The 18004-nt window shown below is 44.0% G+C and overlaps 3 protein-coding genes across 5 annotated transcripts in view; 2 read left to right on the top strand and 1 right to left on the bottom strand.

Moving 5' to 3' along the window:
• Nucleotides 1-68: 68 nt before the first annotated feature.
• LOC109513274 (histone-lysine N-methyltransferase PRDM9-like) lies at nt 69-5018 on the top strand. Of its 3 annotated transcripts, XM_019865595.1 has the most exons (8): nt 69-320; nt 412-522; nt 944-1000; nt 1082-1359; nt 1457-1524; nt 1938-2128; nt 2657-4065; nt 4141-5018. In XM_019865595.1, exons 2-8 carry the CDS (start codon nt 426-428, stop codon nt 4564-4566), a joined length of 2526 nt encoding a protein of 841 aa, XP_019721154.1. In that variant the 5' UTR covers nt 69-320; nt 412-425; the 3' UTR covers nt 4567-5018. The 3 variants fall into 3 exon arrangements, with proteins under 3 accessions (XP_019721154.1, XP_019721153.1, XP_019721152.1); XM_019865594.1 differs by having other exon boundaries at nt 2660-5018; XM_019865593.1 differs by having other exon boundaries at nt 2657-5018.
• A 421-nt stretch (nt 5019-5439) lies between these two features.
• LOC109513275 (neurabin-2) overlaps nt 5440-18004 on the bottom strand; it is a 14925-nt gene continuing 2360 nt past the window's right edge. Inside the window, 9 exon segments of the mRNA XM_019865596.1 lie at nt 5440-6233; nt 6823-6919; nt 6990-7219; nt 7316-7369; nt 7720-7872; nt 8933-9065; nt 10384-10488; nt 10639-10759; nt 12024-12156. Coding sequence (XP_019721155.1) covers nt 6183-6233; nt 6823-6919; nt 6990-7219; nt 7316-7369; nt 7720-7872; nt 8933-9065; nt 10384-10488; nt 10639-10759; nt 12024-12156 — 1077 coding nt within the window. The 3' untranslated portion in view covers nt 5440-6182.
• The window catches only part of sgca (sarcoglycan, alpha), a 12104-nt gene continuing 6177 nt past the window's right edge, over nt 12078-18004 (top strand). Inside the window, exon 1 of the mRNA XM_019865600.1 lies at nt 12078-12141. The gene's annotated coding sequence lies outside the window, so the exon portion shown is untranslated. The remainder of the gene's footprint in view (nt 12142-18004) is intronic.

Here is an 18004-nt window from a genome sequence, read left to right as displayed (position 1 = left end):
GGTAAAGGTTTGAGTGGGCTATATGTATAGTTCCGGAAGCTTTTATTTCGAAGACGTAGACGCAACCACTTCCGGGTAAGAGTTAAACTCTTCCGCAGTGCGGTTGTTAGCAAAGCAATTCGAGCTAAATATGCACAAGCTTAACTTACGTGCCAGTAGAAACAGGAACGTTTTTCAATAAGACGACTTTAAAATTCGCTACAGGTTCGATACCAACACACATGAGGTCCATAGTAGCTAGGTTTGTGTGGTCAGTTTGCGGAGACTACCTTGTCCTTCTCCGACAATTTCGCTTACATCATGGTGGTTAAGCCTTAAAGGTAAGGTAACTTAATGTTTGGAAGGCGTTAACTAACGTATTCCGCTCGTTATTAAAAGCCTCAAAACAAAAATAAACTGTGTTTTCAACAGAGTCCGCGGCCCCAATGTCGTGTACGACCAGCGCCGTGGAGTGGGTCGAGTCCACCGGGCAAGTTGTTATCATAGAAGGCTGCTTGCCCGCTGACAGCATCGACACAGCAGGTTCGATACATTTATCATACGTTAAATTTCACAGACTAAATGTTAATAATTGTGTCCACGTCCCATGTTAATTGCATTGAACGCTAGGGTACGCGAAATGAGAAAGAAAGACAGGAACTGAGGGTCAAGTTTTATGATGTAAAAAATAGCTTTAATTCTGGACCCTGATGGTATGAAAGCATGTCACAGGGATGTTCAGACACCCGGGAACAGTTTTAGATTGTCAAAAAAAAGTCGTAGTATGTCTTTTAAACACCATATTGTACCATAGCACTTCTCAACGCAAGTATACTCCGAGTGGCTGTGAGCAGTGTAGAACATACTTAAGAGACACTTAGAACGCGCTACAGTATAATCTTCGACTAATGTGGTTAGATTATTGCAGCTTTTCCATTTACATTCTCTCCCTTTCACCTCTCAGCGATACCACCAATCCAGAAGTTGCTGGTCGGTAATGGAGAGGCAGGAGAAGGTTTTTGTAAGGAAGAACATTTTTAAGCATTGTTGTTCTACCGACTGTCCAAACAGAGACATAAATCCTTTATTTTCTTATCCCCAGGCTGCGACGAATGCCTTGCGCTCTACCAAAACCAGAGCGAAGCCTTCAAGACCGGCGGCCCATCTTTTATCCTCGACTTTCCCACGAGCATGGGCGTCCCCGAGAGGGCGCTCTTGACGTTGCCCTACGGCCTGACGGTGGGCCGCTCCAGTATTCCCGGCGCAGGTGTTGGGGTCATCAATCACGGGCCCGCGCTCGCACCCGGTATGCATTTTGGACCGTTTGAGGGTGAAGAGACGAGTGTGGAGAATGCCATTGAAAGTGACTTTTCCTGGGAGGTAGATGGAGTACTTTTAGCTTTATATAGATAAATGTTTACTCAATGTGTGCCACTTTGAACCATTGTACTGAAGAAATATTCTATTTAATTTGCAGATTTACAAAGGGCAAGATGCTTATGAGTACATTGATGCCTCTGCAGAATCTCTGTCAAATTGGATGAGGTATTGTTTTCATAACCTACTTAAAAACACAAATGTATAAAAAAAATAAATATAAGTTGTAATGTAGCAGTCAAAAATTTTGGGGGAGAAAAACTTCGGGGGGTTTTTTTTTTTGTTTTTTTTTTTCATGAAAAAGTGTTTTTTTTTTTCCTCATAAAATACAACAGAATTGTAATAAGATATGTAATTTTCATTTAAAATAATCAGACTAGTGCCGGGATTGGGAATATTACATTCTGAATAAAATACATTTTCATATGTACGACAGATTGTAGATTACTTATTAATTTATTTTGTCATTTGTGTGATGTGACTTTTTTTCCAGAGTTTCAAATAATCCAAATGTGTGCGTGTTTCTACTCTCAACTTAATTTTCATTTTTATTTTTTTCCATTATTTTTGCTCTCCGGCAGATATGTCAAACGTGCTCGCAGCAGGGATGAGAGCAATTTGCTGGCAGTGCAATACAAAGGCAGCATCCTGTACCACTGCTGCCGCAGTGTCAATGCCGGCGAAGAATTGCTGGTGTGGCCCAGCGGCAAGCTCCTCACACGCTTCAGCGATGCCTGGACGCAAATATGGTTGACCAAGCTTCAGACTGCAGGTGCATTTTATTTTGAATTTAACATAAAGAGATGAGGTATTGTGAAATGTTACAATTATCTTTTTTTTTTAATTATCGTTAATATTTAAATGTTAATTGTAAAATAAACTAACCATTAAATGTACTCTGTTCAAAATTAAATTGAAATTACATATGAAACATAAATATATTTGTTGGAATTTTAAATAACCATTTATGTTTGTCAAGTTCTACATTACAATGTAAGTGTAGATAGAGTCACAATCTGGTATTAATTTTTATTATTAAGAGAAATAGAACGTGGCTGAAGTGGTACCTCCTGGTAACATGTTTTACATTTGCGATTATTATTATATCCATAAAAAATTTAAAAACTACCCACAAAAGTATTTTTTAATGTGAAATTATACCTTAAAAGTATAAAAAAATAAAGGCGAACCATGTTCAAGACTCAGATAGTTTCTGGAACTATATTTTTAATCTTATTGAAATTAAAATCACCAGTAAACTTGCCTTATGTCTTCCTTGTTTTTTTTTTTTTTTTTTTAGCAGAGGGTATGCTGCCTGCGACGTCTCAGGTCTTTGTGTGCGTCCAATGTCAGCTGACCTTCACCACCGAGGCCTTCCTCCAGCGCCACACCGACTGCTTCCACTCAAATCAACAGCTGAAATCCCACCCTGATGAAACCAAGCCAGAAAATCCGACCTCCGATGCCGGAATCTCTGCTCCCGCTCTGACGCTGCTTCCAGACGATGCAGTCATGTTGATAGCCTGCTCCGACTGCGGTAAGACTTTCAAGCAGGCGTCGCACCTGAAGAGACACAAACTGTGTGTGCACAGGAACAGGCGCCCTTACTGCTGCACACTGTGCCGGCGTAGCTTCAGCCAAGCGTCTGGTTTGGTTCGACACCAGGTCGTTCACAGGAAGCCAGGCAGGACAAAAGAGGGAATAAATGCGGCGGAAAATGGCGGCTCCCAAGGAGAGGCTTCGAACAACACATTGGATGTAACGACAAGCGAGCAACTGAGTGATGCAAAGGTTGGGATTGCAGATGAGGTGGGAGAGCAGGAAGTGGAGGAGCAGCCCCACGTTTGCCCCGAGTGCGGCAAAAGTGTCCGTAACAAAGCGCTCCTCAAGAAGCACAAGGCACTGGTGCATGATAAGATTCGCCCGTATGTGTGCAGCCTGTGCAAGCGGTGCTTTGGTCAGTGCAGTGACCTTACCCGCCACCTGCAGCGCCACCGCACGCGGCGCACAGGGCGCTCGAGGGCGCGCCGCGTGTCCGGGGCGCCCGGCGAGATGCCCTTTAGTTGCAGCGAGTGTTCGCTTGCCTTTTCGACTGTGGACCTCCTGCAGCTGCACGTCAGCGGCAGTCACCCGGAGGATATCCGAGAGCAGAATGACCCCGATTCCGTCCCGCAGCCTTCGGAGGCGGCTGTCACGAGGCTTCCCTGTGCGAGGCCACGCCGACACGCCTCCAAATCCAAAATTTCCCCCATCGTCGGTCCCAATCAAACAGCATGTGGCGAAGGCAGTGAGATCCAAGTGAAACCCAAGTTCTTCTCTTGTAACTACTGCAACGAATGCTACGCCGACCCAGAGGAGCTGCGGGCGCACGCGTGCAACCAGCAGCGACACTTGTGCACCCTTTGCGGCAAGAACTTCGGCCAGTCCGTCCTCCTGCGCCGTCACGAGCAGACCGTTCACCAAAGCGAGCCGCCGCACCGTTGCGAGCATTGCGGCAAGGTCTTCGTCGAGTCCGTGGGCCTGCAGCACCATCAGCGCGCAGACAACTGCAGGAAGTACCACTGCACCACCGAGCTTTTCTCCTGCGCCCACTGCCAGTTCTCCTTCACCGCCAAGAGCTTCCTGGCCAAGCACGTTCGCAGGCACCACCCAGCGGAGTACCTGGCTAACAGCCTGGTGTATCAGCCGGAGAAGGAGCAGGACGTCAAGGTGTTCACATGCTCCCGCTGCGAGAAAGGCTACACCAACGCCAAGGCTTTTAAAAGCCACTCGTGCTTTCAACAGGTGAAGGTGCTCTACTTCTGCACCGACTGCGGCAAGGGCTTCGGCAACCACTACACCCTGAAGCAGCACCGGCGCACGCACACGGGCGAGAAGCCCTACGGCTGCCCGCACTGCGCCAAGGGCTTCGCCCACTCAAGCCAGCTCACCGTGCACCTGCGCACGCACACGGGAGAAAAGCCCTACCTGTGCACGCACTGCGGCGAGAGCTTCCGCCAGTCGGGCGACCTGAAGCGGCACGAGCGCAAGCACACGGGCGTGCGGCCCTACAACTGCGAACAATGTTGCAAGAGCTTCAGCCGCCCGCAGAGCCTCAAGGCGCACCACATGCTGCACATGGGACAGCGCATGTTTCCTTGCGACACGTGCGGGAAAAGCTTTTCGAGGAATTATCACCTGCGCAGGCATCACCGGAAAATGCACACCTAACAGAAGACATTTATTTTGACTACGTTCAGCCAGCCGTGGTTTGGCTCTGCTTTTGTTTTGATATTTGTTAAAAATTCAGGTCACTGCATATTCGGAATGGGCAGCATGTTGACCACAGCCACCAATAGCGCTCTTGAGTCTGTCTCCAATGAGTTTGCTGTGATTTTCAACAAGTATGCGGTAAGAGTTCATCAGATCTGCTGCGGCATCCAGGTAATCCAGTTACATTTAATTGGTCTGAAAATTATTTAATTGCTGCAAGTAATGTTTCTTTCATCTATCTGTGTGAGCAGTGTATAGTGACAAGCGGAAAAATGATGCTCTTCTGCTAGATTCGTGTGTACATAATTCATCCGGTTGATGTGCAATGTCATGTGACCTTGTAACATGATGAACCTGACCTCGCCGGCTGTTCAGACAAAAGCTTAATAAATATATCTTTGATTTCTACAGATACTGTATGATATTATAAGTTATATAAAAAAGATCTCAGCGGACACCACCAATTATTTCCCTTCTGCATTCTAGTAGAATTGCATTTCATTCTGCCTGCCGCAGCTAGGTGAACTACATCCTCGCAGACCTCCGCCATCAGGTAACATTGTTCTGTTCAATACATGCTGCTGCACTCGTTTACATTTGAAAAATACCGGTAATTTTCTTGGATCAACCAAATGGCCACCCCGAGTGCATAGTTTTTTTAAAAGTTGAATTAAAAAAAAAACAAGCACTTTGTCCACCACTATTGACCATTTAATCCACAAAACACACAATGCCAAGCATGTGCACTGTACAAGCCTTATTATTATTATTATTATTATTAGGAAAAAATACTCACAACCGTGCCTGTTTTTCTTCATTTTTGTCATCTGGATATATTACTTTTTTTTTTTGTTTCGTTTTTACATAACACACCATTTTCGCTCACATGTCTGTTATAAATACGAAGTTAAAATAGAAGCTGAGCTCTACAAAGATGGTGGTGGCTGCGCGACACATGCGTGCGCCGTTCAATTCGGTGTGTGTCTGTATGTGTGCGTGTGTTTTCTTTCTTCTCCTCGTTGTGTTGCAGCTGCTGGTTCCAGACTGTTAAATGTCCTCTGCTGGCACTGGCATCTCCGGTTAGTAGTCATGAATGAACGGAGTATTCATGAGTCTTACGAGTGTAAAAAGAAGAATAATAAAATAAAATGCACACAACACTTTTAGGCAGCAGGTGGTTGCCACAGTAACAATCAGTCCGGTTTCTGATCCCCTGGCAAAGCACCTCAGTTGTCAATATCACATCAAATTTACAACAACCCTCCTCTATCTTAATTAGAGTTTACATGTGTTAAATGTTTTTGACACGTATTAAAAACTCTTGTTGTTAACCCACACCCATACAGTAGTCACGTCTGTACACGCTGGAAAAAGTCACCAAACTAGAAAAAGGAAGTTGTTTTTGTTTGGCAATTGAGGGGGAGGGGTCGGGGGGCGACAGCGTGACATGTCACAAAAATACCAGATTCAGGGATTAAATACTCTCCAGGTGTGAAAGATGTGTTCAGCATAGAGAGACGAAAGATACCCTGCTGCTCCTTGTTGTGCTCTCCTTGCTCATTCCCAAAGGCTTCTTATAAAGGTTCCGATTTCAGCTCTTCCACGCGGCACTCTAGGTCAGCCACCTGCAACCGAGCATAGAAGAATGCCATCAATTGGTCACGTGCATGCCCAAACAACAGGTGGGGAAATCCCTTGACCAAGCGTGCCGTGCAATTATTTTACTGTTTGGATTATTTCTAGTTATTCCGTATTTCTGTTCTGTGAATTGGAATTGCCATTGCATTGATTGCCAGTGCATTTTTGTTCAGATTAAGTATATTATTGGTAGTACAGTAATGTCTGTTTGGTGTCATTGCCCTTTGAAATCCCCTTTTCAGACCACTAGAGGGCGCAACGGTCGAGCACCCAGTATTACTTTCAGGTTACCTCGTTTATTACATTTTTAGAGCATCCGTAATGTAAAGTACAAGTGTGTGTTGTAATTATTAGTCTTTCAACAATTTAAAAAAAAACAGAACCTCATGAGTGCCAATTTAGGACGTTCTGACTGATCTTTTAAGGACCACAAAATTTCGCGTTGTCGAAACACAAACTACCAAGTATTTTAGTTGATATACAAGCAGACCATGACGCTCGACGTGCACTTTAATCCTAACCCACACCCAATTGGATTACATTTTCTCTTTGTGTACCGTAATCTTTCTGACTAACCTGTTCCTGCAGCTGACCCGACTCCTCTTTGAGGAGCGATGCCTCGGCTCCGACTTGTGCGCATCGCTGCGTCTCCTTCTTCAGGTATTCAATTTCCCTGGAGAACGACCCGAGGATGCATCAGCGTTTACAAAGAAAGAGTAAAGAGTGATCCACATCGGTCTTACTTTTGCTGGTATTCCTTGATGAGCCGCTTGGCCTTGCTGTACTTGCGCTCCAGTGCCTGATACTGCGCCTGCGTCTCCTTCAGGTGCTCGTCCACTGCCTGGCACAAGCTTTGCGCCTCCATCCAGTATCCCTCCAGCTTCTCCATGCGCTCCTTGTTCTCCTGCAGGGTCTGCTCCAGCTGCGCCTTGTCCATGCGCCAGCGTTGCTTATCCTGCTCGGCTTGGTGCAGCTGTGAGGGCAAAAAAAAAAAAAAAAATTCCTTATGAAGAAAAAAAAACAACATTGGAGAGGAACTGAGATGTTTCTGCGGGTGATTCCAGCGTACCTTCCTCTTCAGCTGCTGGATCTCTGCCTGAGTCACGGCATGCTTAATTTGGAGCTGAATGGGAGAACATCAAGTAAGGGGATATACGCTCTCAGCCATTTGAACCGTGTTATGTTGAATACCGTTGTGCAAAGTGGCAGTTTATATGAATAATTAGCCCCTCACTAATTCTATGACCCGTGTGTTTGCATGAGATGCAGCATGCTGTTTTTTTAGGGGCGACAGGATTATTTCTAGTCCTGTTTTTGTGAAAAGTGGCAGCTCTCATAAATTGGCTAGATGGCTTATTGTGTTAAGTATGCGTGTTGTGGACTTTTTGGACGGAATTCTATTGTACATGGTCGCGCTTTTCATGAAGAATTGGCAAGTAGAGAATCAGTCGCATTCGCACTTTGTGTACACACCTCTTTGTACTTATGGGCCAGTTTTTCGGGGTCCGTCTCCAGCGGCGACAGGTCCTCGTTCTCCGCCAAGTCAAACACTTCAATGGCGCCCGTGTACTGCGGACTGACGTCTTCGTCCTCGTCCTCCTCTTCATCTGTGCCGTATTCGCCTCCCTACAGAGAAGAGAGCGGTGAGAACCTCAATGCACATCAAAATGTACTCTTTTCTTAGGTACACCACATGACCAAAAAAAAAATCTATATATCTATTATACACTGATTTACGTTATTTTTTTTATACTAATTGACATTTTACGACAAGTTACTATTGTATACTGAAGTAAAGCTTCTCATCAAAAATACTAAATTTTTCTGTGAAATTTGGGTTGGCCCAGCTGACTGCTGGGCAAAAGTTGGACTGCTCGGCAGTCAATCGCAGGACCAGAGATACGTTATTTGTTGTAAAATAACTAAGTTTTTGAAACAATACAGTGGAAATAATTGAATGTAAATAATCACTGTGTTCATTTGTTCAAAACGAACATGAAAAACAGATGCAATACGGTAGATAGCCAGTAGATGGTGCAAAAGCACCATTTCAATTCGACTTCATTGGCTCACGATATGTTCCACCCTTTTTTGATGCTTTTCAAGAACCACCCTCTCTCGATGAATGGAGTCACTTCCTGTGATTGTCGCCAATGGAAAAGGTCGTTTCCGCGCACGTGCAGCACCGAAGCAACCGTTTGAGAGCTACAAGCTAATCCAAGAATCCATTTTGCAGTCATCATGTTACCATGGCGATGACAAGTGAGGTACATCCGCAGAAGGCTCTTTTCGAACCGTTCGGTGGGGTTGTTTTGCAAAATGAGATGCTTATAGTCTGACCGGCACAATAATAAACACCAGGTACAATTTTTGTTTTGCTGGATGACTTTCATTCGGTTGTGAAGGTGTGCCGAATGTTTTGACCGCTGCGGCCTTAAAAATACACACAAATGCATCTATTCTGAAAGTGGAAGTAATCCTGGCTAAAATATTGATGAGGCAACCCAGCTGAGAAGGCAGGCAGAATTCCGAGTCAGTGGGGGAGGGAAGGCGGGGGGCTGAGAAATATGGATTACTCAGCGTTTCCCCAGCACAGCACGACCGCAACCCTGCCACACATTCCACAATAACAAGCCGTGCACTTTTATTCCACCCCCCCCCCCCCCCCAAAAAAAAATGGACAGACCTCATGCTCTTCCATGTACTGGTTGTAGCGCTGTTCCAGCATCTCGCGTTGCCAGCGTTCCTGCTCCAGCGTCTGCTGGATGAGCTGCGCCACCTCGCTCTGCTCACCTGGCTTCTCACGCCCGATGAAGAACCTGCACAGTACAATAATTAGGTCAATAATAATAATACTCAAAGCTAAAATTGCGTTACAATTGGGAAGGATCTGACAAGCATATTTCCTGACATTGAGAAAAACACGCTCGCAGCTGTCTTCAGGCCTAGACTCATCAAAAATGTCAAATATTGATAAAACAAGAAGTTGTAGCGTCCATTGACGAGTACAGAGATTGGTTCAATTCTCCTGTCCCATTATGATCCACTTCAATTCCACGCGCCTTGTAAATTTTATGTTAAATGTTCTGTCAAGCACTTTGTTACAGCTGCAGCTGTTATGAAGATGTAAAATCGTGAGGATGGGAAATGGCCAACGTGACCCACAAAATTGCTGTGTCTTTTTAAACCTGCCCTTTTTGACACTAGTTTTTTAGGATACCCATGATAGACACGCCTACTAAATTCTCTGTTGGTAAGTCCAACTGAACTGAATTTTCAAACATTTCTTGAGTGTGGGATTTTACGGCAAGTCATCACACTTCGCCACCATGCTTCTGGGAAATGATGAAAACATTTTTTTTTCACAATGTAAGTCACTCGTGTCGAGTATATGTGGTTTAAATTTGGCAGCAGTCCCACAAAACCTCGAGGATGAATTTGTCTTTGAAGAATAGCTGGGAGTAAATTGCCACGTAACCTTAAAATGGCGACTGCAAAGCAAAATGACAGACTTCCTGCGTCTTTTTGGGGCCGGGGGGGTCCGCTGATGATTTTCAAAACATTTCAAGAGGGGGGCACTAGGTTTTGAAGGGGTAAAGCTCTCAATATGTCAACTTATTTGGCCTAAGAAAAACAACAAAGACGAAAAAACAAACACATTTTAATTATGTATCCCCTTTCTCTTTCAGCTCAGTCCATTACAGCGACTACAAAGCAAACAAAAACTCTTTAATTAAAGAGCAGCGTGAAGACAGCGTGAATCGTGAAGCCTTTCAATTTTCGAGTAATTAAATGTGCAAACTTCCTGATGTCTTTCAGCCTGAGCGTGTGTGTGTGGTTTTTTTTTTAAATGATAATCCATAATGCATGAGCTCCCTGTGACAGCCTTTGATCTTCCCAAATCACAGCGAGAGCATCTGAACTCCATTATGACGCATCGCCATTATCTCAAAAGAGCCGCTAATGTGGCGCCGTGTGATGCATTTAAGGCCACGAGATGAAGTTTAAATGCAAAAAAACAAACTGGCACATTGTAGCAAGCATTTGTACTTACTGTCTGCATCCTGTTACTCAATAATATACTGCTTGTTTCTTTCAAAAATACTGTCGATTTGAAGGTGTCATTTGTCGTCTTACTTGACAGTTCCTGACGTGTTCCTTAGGACAGAGGCGGCAAAATTCTGGGTGACCCCCACCAAACTCGTCCCGTCCACCTCCACGATCAGATCGTTGACCTGGATCCTGCACGCAGCACCACAACGAGCGATGTCACCACCTACAAGCACTTCCTGTAGGTATACTTCTGTCCCATAGATTGTACACAGCATCGCTAAGGACGCATTCGAAAGTAGCGTCATTGATTCTTTGATGAGGTGGCACGAAAACACGCACCTGCCGTCGCGATGCGCCGCTCCCCCCTCGGTAACGGTTTTGACGAAGATGCCAAGCTTTTCCAGGCCCATGTCGGCCCCAGCGCCCATCCCGATGATGCTGATGCCCAGGCCGTCCTCGTCTGGGAGTCAAGACAAGCCAACTTCGTTTAAAGGTATGCTGCTAAGTGACTTAAAATTTATGTCAGATCTGAGTCAAATCTATCTGATTATTTTGAGGGATTTTTTTTTTTTTTACTCACACTAAAACCAACCATACATAAATATATATTATTATTATGATACCTGGTAGCAATTTGTAATCTTACACAAATAGAGTTAAATAAAGATGTATGAGACTAAAGTTGTATTTTAAGGCAAATCGGCCAAATGAGATTAAATTTTTGAAATAAAAAAAATAAAATAAAAGCAGCAATCCTGCAAGAAATATGTTTAGAGAGAAATAATGAGAATCTTACGACGAGTAATATATTTTTGCTAAAGGTAAAAGGCTTCCATCAGTCTTGTTTTTGAGTGAAATTTCAAAGGATGGAAAGATTATCATCATTTTTATAGGAGAAAATTAAACAATTTTACGAGCATAGTTCTATATTTTCTTTTTGACAAAGTCTTAATCGTACGACTATTGTCATATTTTTGAAAGAAGGAAAAAAGTGCGATACCTGTAAAACATGAAGTTAAATATTAAAAACAGCAAAAACAAATTGTGATCAAGTTGCCCTTTTGGAAAGAGTTGGTGTAATCCTATGAAAATAGTTGTACAGACATTAAAAGAAGACACTCATATAAAAAAAAAAATCTCGCTGTTGAGAAAATAAATTTCAACAAAAATAGGTGTCGACTTTTTTTTTTTTAAAGTATTAATAGTCCATGAAAAAAAAATAACATTATTGAAAACTATTTTGCTTTTTACCTTGAAAAATGACTTCACTCTTGGTGGTGAGAGACATTAAAAGAAGACACTCATATAAAAAAAAAAATCTCGCTGTTGAGAAAATAAATTTCAACAAAAATAGGTGTCGACTTTTTTTTTTTAAAGTATTAATAGTCCATGAAAAAAAAATAACATTATTGAAAACTATTTTGCTTTTTACCTTGAAAAATGACTTCACTCTTGGTGGTGAGAGGAAGAGATATGAACCAAAAGCTTTTCAGTCACACATAGCAATCATATATGCTGAACCATGTTTGCGCTTATAAATATAGTCTCTTATAAATATATGTATAGCTCTTCATGTTAAAAGCGATGTTGGAGGTCAGGCTCCTAGAGGAAGGGCGCAGGTTAAGGCTTTGCCGGTAAAATGCTTGGCTGCACGAGGAGGCCACAATATTGGGAACGGCTCGCGGCGCGGTGATATGTGTCTCGCATTGGCGCTGACGGCTCACCTTTCTCCAGCTCCACGGGGAACAGATCCAGCCGCTCCACCCTCTTCTCCAGCTCATACTCGGCGGATGCCGCCATCGGGTCCACGTCTTCGTTGCGCCTGTCGTAGTCCTCGTTGGGGTAGGTGGCGAACACCTGCACCACACACACAAACATGCTGCACTTTAGATTCAATTTAGACCGCTCGAGCTTGAATCACGAACCCCTCTCAGGTTGCATGTCAAGCTTTTTGCCCATCACTGATGTTCTGTTTAAATGGTACCAACCCAGAATACGGGATAGGGAGGAGGTTTAAAGGTACAAGGTACAAACGAGTGGTAGGGGCTGCGGATTCATCAAAATTAGTGACACATTCTAGTTTATTTGTCAGGGTAATTTTTTTTTCTTTGCGCCTTCCTTACTTCAAAATGTGTCTTCTCTGATGTGCACTGCTTACACTCTAACAACATCGTTGCAAAAGAGAAGTGCAAGTTTACAAAAGCACACTCGATTTGGTTGTTGTATTTAGGGAATTTTTCTGGCCGCTCTCTATTATTTTTTTTTTTTTTTAATGTGAGAAGCTACTGTTAGTTGAATTCCTAAAACAGACAAAAGTGGCATCATTTTGACACAGGTTTGACAAAAAAGGCACACGGTGGAATGGAATCGCAGTTTATCGCACATATGATGCATATTTAGATCCTGTTAATGTGTGGAAAAAGTAAACAAGCAATGCAAGAAAGGTCAAAAACTTCACACCCTTGTCATTTTAAAAGTGAATATGTTGGTCAGGTGAGGTCTAAAGCTGCTTCAAAAACACACAGAGGAGGCCACGACTTCTTTTTAACAGTGTGGTCGTTTACGTAAACATCTCCAGCATACTAATGGAGGCCTCCCGCAGCTGCGCACACACACACACACACACACACACACACACACTCACTCTCTGGAGGTGATTATGCCTGCAGCACTTTGCATGGTCGAGTCACACCGACTCAAGCGCTCGCGATTGGAGGGAATCTCGTTTTTTTTCCCCTTAACAAACATTTTCTTCTTCTCACTGCGGAGACATTTTCACACTTTAGTGTTCACTTTGTTTGCGCATCTCCCTCTCATGTTTTGAAGTCGCGTCTATCTGAGTTGCATAGCTTTTCTTCTTCTCCATAGCAACGCTTGCAAACTCGTCAGATTTGACAGCAGCCCCCACCCGTCCGTGGCCCTCTCCTTTCAGAGATTTACAGTATGATTGCATTTGCATGCATCGCTGAACACTCAACAAGGCTTTGCTTCTTCATTTAAATCTCCCCTTAACCCCAAGAAAAGCCTCTGAGGGGGCTCGGCGAGGTGTGTATTTCTCAATACTTCCTACGGTGCCCTAAATCGACACTTGATGTGTGCAGAAACACGTGTGGCATGATGTAGATTAGAAATGAAATAATGATATAAATAATTTTTTTTAAATTATAATCCAGGACTGCCAAGCAAACTACAATGAAAATCTCAGACATCAATCTATCCATCATGGCCTCAAGAGAATCACGTGAGTAGGAGCCTACAGTATCTCCAATGACTCTCAGAGGCGGGGGAAAACAGTAAATCGAATTGTCACAATACTCCTGATAAACGTGCGTGGAAGATAACTTTGTCAGCAACCAAAAAATTCAAGTTTAAAAAAAATAAAAGAAAATCTGCTAATTTAGTGGCCACACGTGCGACTGGATGAAAAATTGACTTGCATTGTCTCACATTTTAGGAGCAAAACGCCACCATTTAGGGCCAGTCTATAATATTTAATTGACTAAAAATTTTAGCCCAAGTGAAGCCACAATGGATAGACACGCACTGAGATTTTTGATTTAGGTTACCTTTGTATTTAGCGGGATTAGACGCATGTGGATTACCCACGCACACACACTATACTGTGCATCAATAACATTCATCCACTCAGTGACCTTGTGGCTGGAGGCGGCCTGATTCAAGATGATACTTGTGCGCTAATGGTTTTGCACGGTGGCGTTCTATGCATCTGACATACATCGTCACACTTTCACCTCAGCCTGCAGACATGTTGTTGTGCGTAGAAGACAAACAGTGGGATTAGAGGCGGGCTGATGCTGCTGATAAAGGGCGGGGGATGCGTGTGCCAAAGAAGGGCGCCGTTCCAGTTGTGACAGATAGTAGGTCAGAGGAGCCAACAGATGGCCGGGAAACTCCCTCCACCCCCCCCCCCCCTCCCTCTGCGGCATGGGATGTCCTAGAAATGCAGCTAGCCACAGACGCCAACCAGCTGAGTGTGTGTATGTGTTACTAAGGACCGTTAATGGCATGCAAACGACAACCAACAATTGAATTGATATGACAAAAGGGCGCCGAAATGGGTCTGAAGGCCTCCAACCCCCGCTCGTCGCAACATCGACTCATGCATCGTCGCTACCATGATACACTGACCCCTTTGAGCTACTTACTGTGGTTAGTAGTGAGCTTTTTTTTCTAGTTGACCAATGACATCAGAAAATCCAGGCGGGGGGCACCCTGACCCGGTTGCCAGCCAATCGCAAATGGAGGCGCAACACATGTAGACAAATAATAAAGCGGCATACACTGGCATGTAGTATTCATCCGCTCTTCCGGAGGACTGTTTTGATGTATTACATTCATGTATATCCGTCTGCCTCTTCTGAATGTTATTTATTTTTGGGGGGTTGGGCTTTAGACTCTGAAATTCTGTAGCCATCAGCTCATGACCAGCCAACTGCTTAAAAAAGTTTTTACAAAAAAAAAAAAAAGAGACTTTTGACCGACTTTGTCAGATTGCGTGTTGACTTGATTCTTCAACGTCCGAATCTGATCATTTTCTCATATCATTTTCGTGAGTGTGCTAGTGAAACTGGGGAGTCACTTCCTCTACAACCTTCTCTGCCCACAGAAATTGATGCGCTCGCTTCCTTGTGGACTCACCAAATAACGTCTATATTTGGATCGAGCCAACGGGTGCTCGGCATCAGAAATAGATGCAACTTGCTCTCTGATCGCTCCGTCATTGTCAAACTCTGACAGGTGAATTTGCCGTCAATGAGGACGAATGAAAACACCAATTAGATGGTTTTTCGTTGCACTTGTCTGGAAGAAGTTAATCACTTCACAATCCAAGCATGTCGGGCATCGTCGCCAAAGCAGTCTAGAATCTGGGCTTAATTCACAGCCCAGATGTAGAACACGCAGATAAAATAATGGTCAACTGCACGGCATCCGTGTTCATCTGCTTTGGCAGGCCAGTCGCTGGTCAGCGGGCGTTTGGCGGCTTATAGCGATGACCTCGTGAGAGGGATGTGGCAGCAGAATAACAAGGTCACCCACAGAGGCCGGAATTATGCCGCCATCCTGATGGCGTGGCACTCAGACAACGGCTAATATGTATGTAGCCTTTTTTTCATGCAGATCTTAAGTATTTGTTGAACTTGACAAACAGAGGGGGGGAAAAAATAATCTAAATAAATGAATAACTGATTTCGCAGGAGCTAATATCAACCGATTCAATAGGCCAGGCCCTACTTTTGACCTTGACATGGGCTTCAAAGTCATTCATATTTCTCTGAGGTTGCCTTGCCTCAACTGTTCAACGATACAAGAGAAAAGACCAAAGCAGTAGAACCGACATTTATCAGCCTGTGTGTTTCACACGGAACCCAACGAAGTGGGATCTTGCCTTGTCGAGTTTGTCGCAATCAAAACAACAACGGTGCACCTGAGCCCTGTTGATTTTGCACTTTGCCGTCCCGACTTCCTACTTTATATTTATAATACATCACGTTTCACATTTTTATTTCACTCAATTGGTACTCATGCGTGACACGCCCTTGACTGCCCATCCTGTACATAATCCAGTGGTTCTGCAGATTAGCAATAACAACCATCGTTTTGCCGATGTTGTCATGTGGACGTGAAACTTGACAAAATTGCAAATAGTAAATTGGGGTCAGCATATCCCAAGTAGCCCCTTTGACAGTTTCAGTCCATTTGGTGTGTCGTGGATGTAGCAATCGAATTTTCATTTCACACTGAACCCACTGAAATGCGACGTTTAACGCGCAGGCGTTTGCTTAGCTAACAGCTTCCCGCTAGCACAACTTCACAGCTTTGACAATCGGTGTGAAAGGGGCGAACAAGTAATAGCTGAATGTTGACCACAACATTTACAGAGCACGCTTCTTTTATGTTTGAAATATTCCAACACATTTGATCTCCGTCCCGTCGTCATCATTCGAAACACACTCGCGTTTAAGTTTGTTTTGGCTGAGCAACATTGAACAGGTGGCATGTCTATTTTTTTTTTTTTTTTTTTTTGCATTAGTGCTGGTGGGTGCACAGCAGAGGCAAGAGGTAACAGATCCTTTGAGGTCGAGGACTTTTCACATAGATAAACAGCAAGGTCACTCTGCCCCTCTCTTTTCTTTCAGTCCCGCAGTGATGCGTCGGCGGAATGTGTGTGTGTGTGAGAGCCCACTCATTCGGGTGTCTGCCATCAGCCAACTTATGTAACAACTCTTTTTTTTTTTTTTTTGGTTGTTGTTGTTTTTTTGTTGTTTGTTTTTAATTTGGCTTAATAGTGTGGTAGGCAGCATGTCGGGTCTCGCAGTGCAGAAGCCCCACGGTTTGATTCCGGGATCCAGGCCTTCCTGTGTGGAGTTGGCATGTTCAAATGCAGTGGTCTGATCTTGATGTTTTGATTGTAACATACACTCTTAAGTTCTAGGCTCTAAAATGTTGTTGAGTATGTAACCATTTATCCAAAACGATACCTTTTTTGATCAGTTTTCAATGAATTGATTGTTTATACCAACGATGGGCCATAGAAATGGCATACATATCAGTAAGAATTAGGGAAAAAAAAAACTAGAATATACTTTGACGTAATGTTACATTTGTTTTTGTTTTTTTGCGCAATGACATGGCTTCGGTGGTCAAGACAGTGCCAGGCCAAATCCACCACAAAACAGTGTCATCATCCAGCGAGGAGTCAACATTAAGCCAAAGCAAACGAGCCGAACGAGACGTTAGTGGCGGCGTTTCTATTTTTATAAACGGCAACAACAACGGCAGACTGATGACAGCGAACAAGCAAAAAGAATAAGCACACAGAGATGGCGAGCAAGAGAATCGAGTATGAACCTGAACATACTACCCCCTTCCCACCTCATAATTTTCTTTTTTTTTCCCCCCTCTCCAACTCATAAGCAACTAACTGCCATCACAGCAAAAAGCCCCAATTGTGGCTGCTAACGACAGGAAGTGGGCGCTAAAAATGGGTATTTCCTGTTTGGCAAGAGACAGAGAAGTGACTTTGCAACGCTAACGCGGACACGTGACATTTGAGTGGCCTAATGGCCTCCCCTCTTTGTTCCCCTCTACCCCAACCCCTTGACCCTGATGCTCCTTGACAGGCTCACCCCCCCTCCCCCCCACCCACACTACATCAATCTCCATTACAAAGGTCTCTGTGAGGTACAGCGTGAAGAAAGAGAAGCGCTTCCCATCATCAAAAGACATTTCGGGGTCAACACTGACATGTCAATCATATGTAGCGGCTCACTACACTCACCACATTATTAGGTACACATGCACAATGACAATGAAAACATGCAAAGTGTCAACAGCGTAAGCCGTTTACTACAGTATACTATATTAGTAAAATAGTCTTTATCTCGAGATAAATGCATGCCGCTTCGCCGGGTAGAGGGGGTGCTATCACGTGTGACGTCCACCATATGAACCCCAAGGTCACAGCAAGATAACGGCCTAGCTCAAGTCGCCTATCTAATCATATAAGAGTCCTAATCTTACAATCCCCCCTGTGTGAGTGACCTTTAGGGTCACTCAACTAAAACTCGAGCTTTTGAAAAAAAATATGTTTCTCCCTCTGTTCAGTTAAGACCGTGAAGTTAGACACTGTCAGATGGGCCAGGCAGTCCCCCCCCCCCCCCCCCCCCCCCCCCCCCCCCCCGCC

Source organism: Hippocampus comes, unplaced genomic scaffold (genome assembly GCF_001891065.2).
Source record: "Hippocampus comes isolate QL1 unplaced genomic scaffold, H_comes_QL1_v1.1 scaffold58, whole genome shotgun sequence".
Lineage (NCBI taxonomy): Eukaryota > Metazoa > Chordata > Actinopteri > Syngnathiformes > Syngnathidae > Hippocampus > Hippocampus comes.
This window is presented reverse-complemented; position numbering and strand designations above follow the sequence as displayed.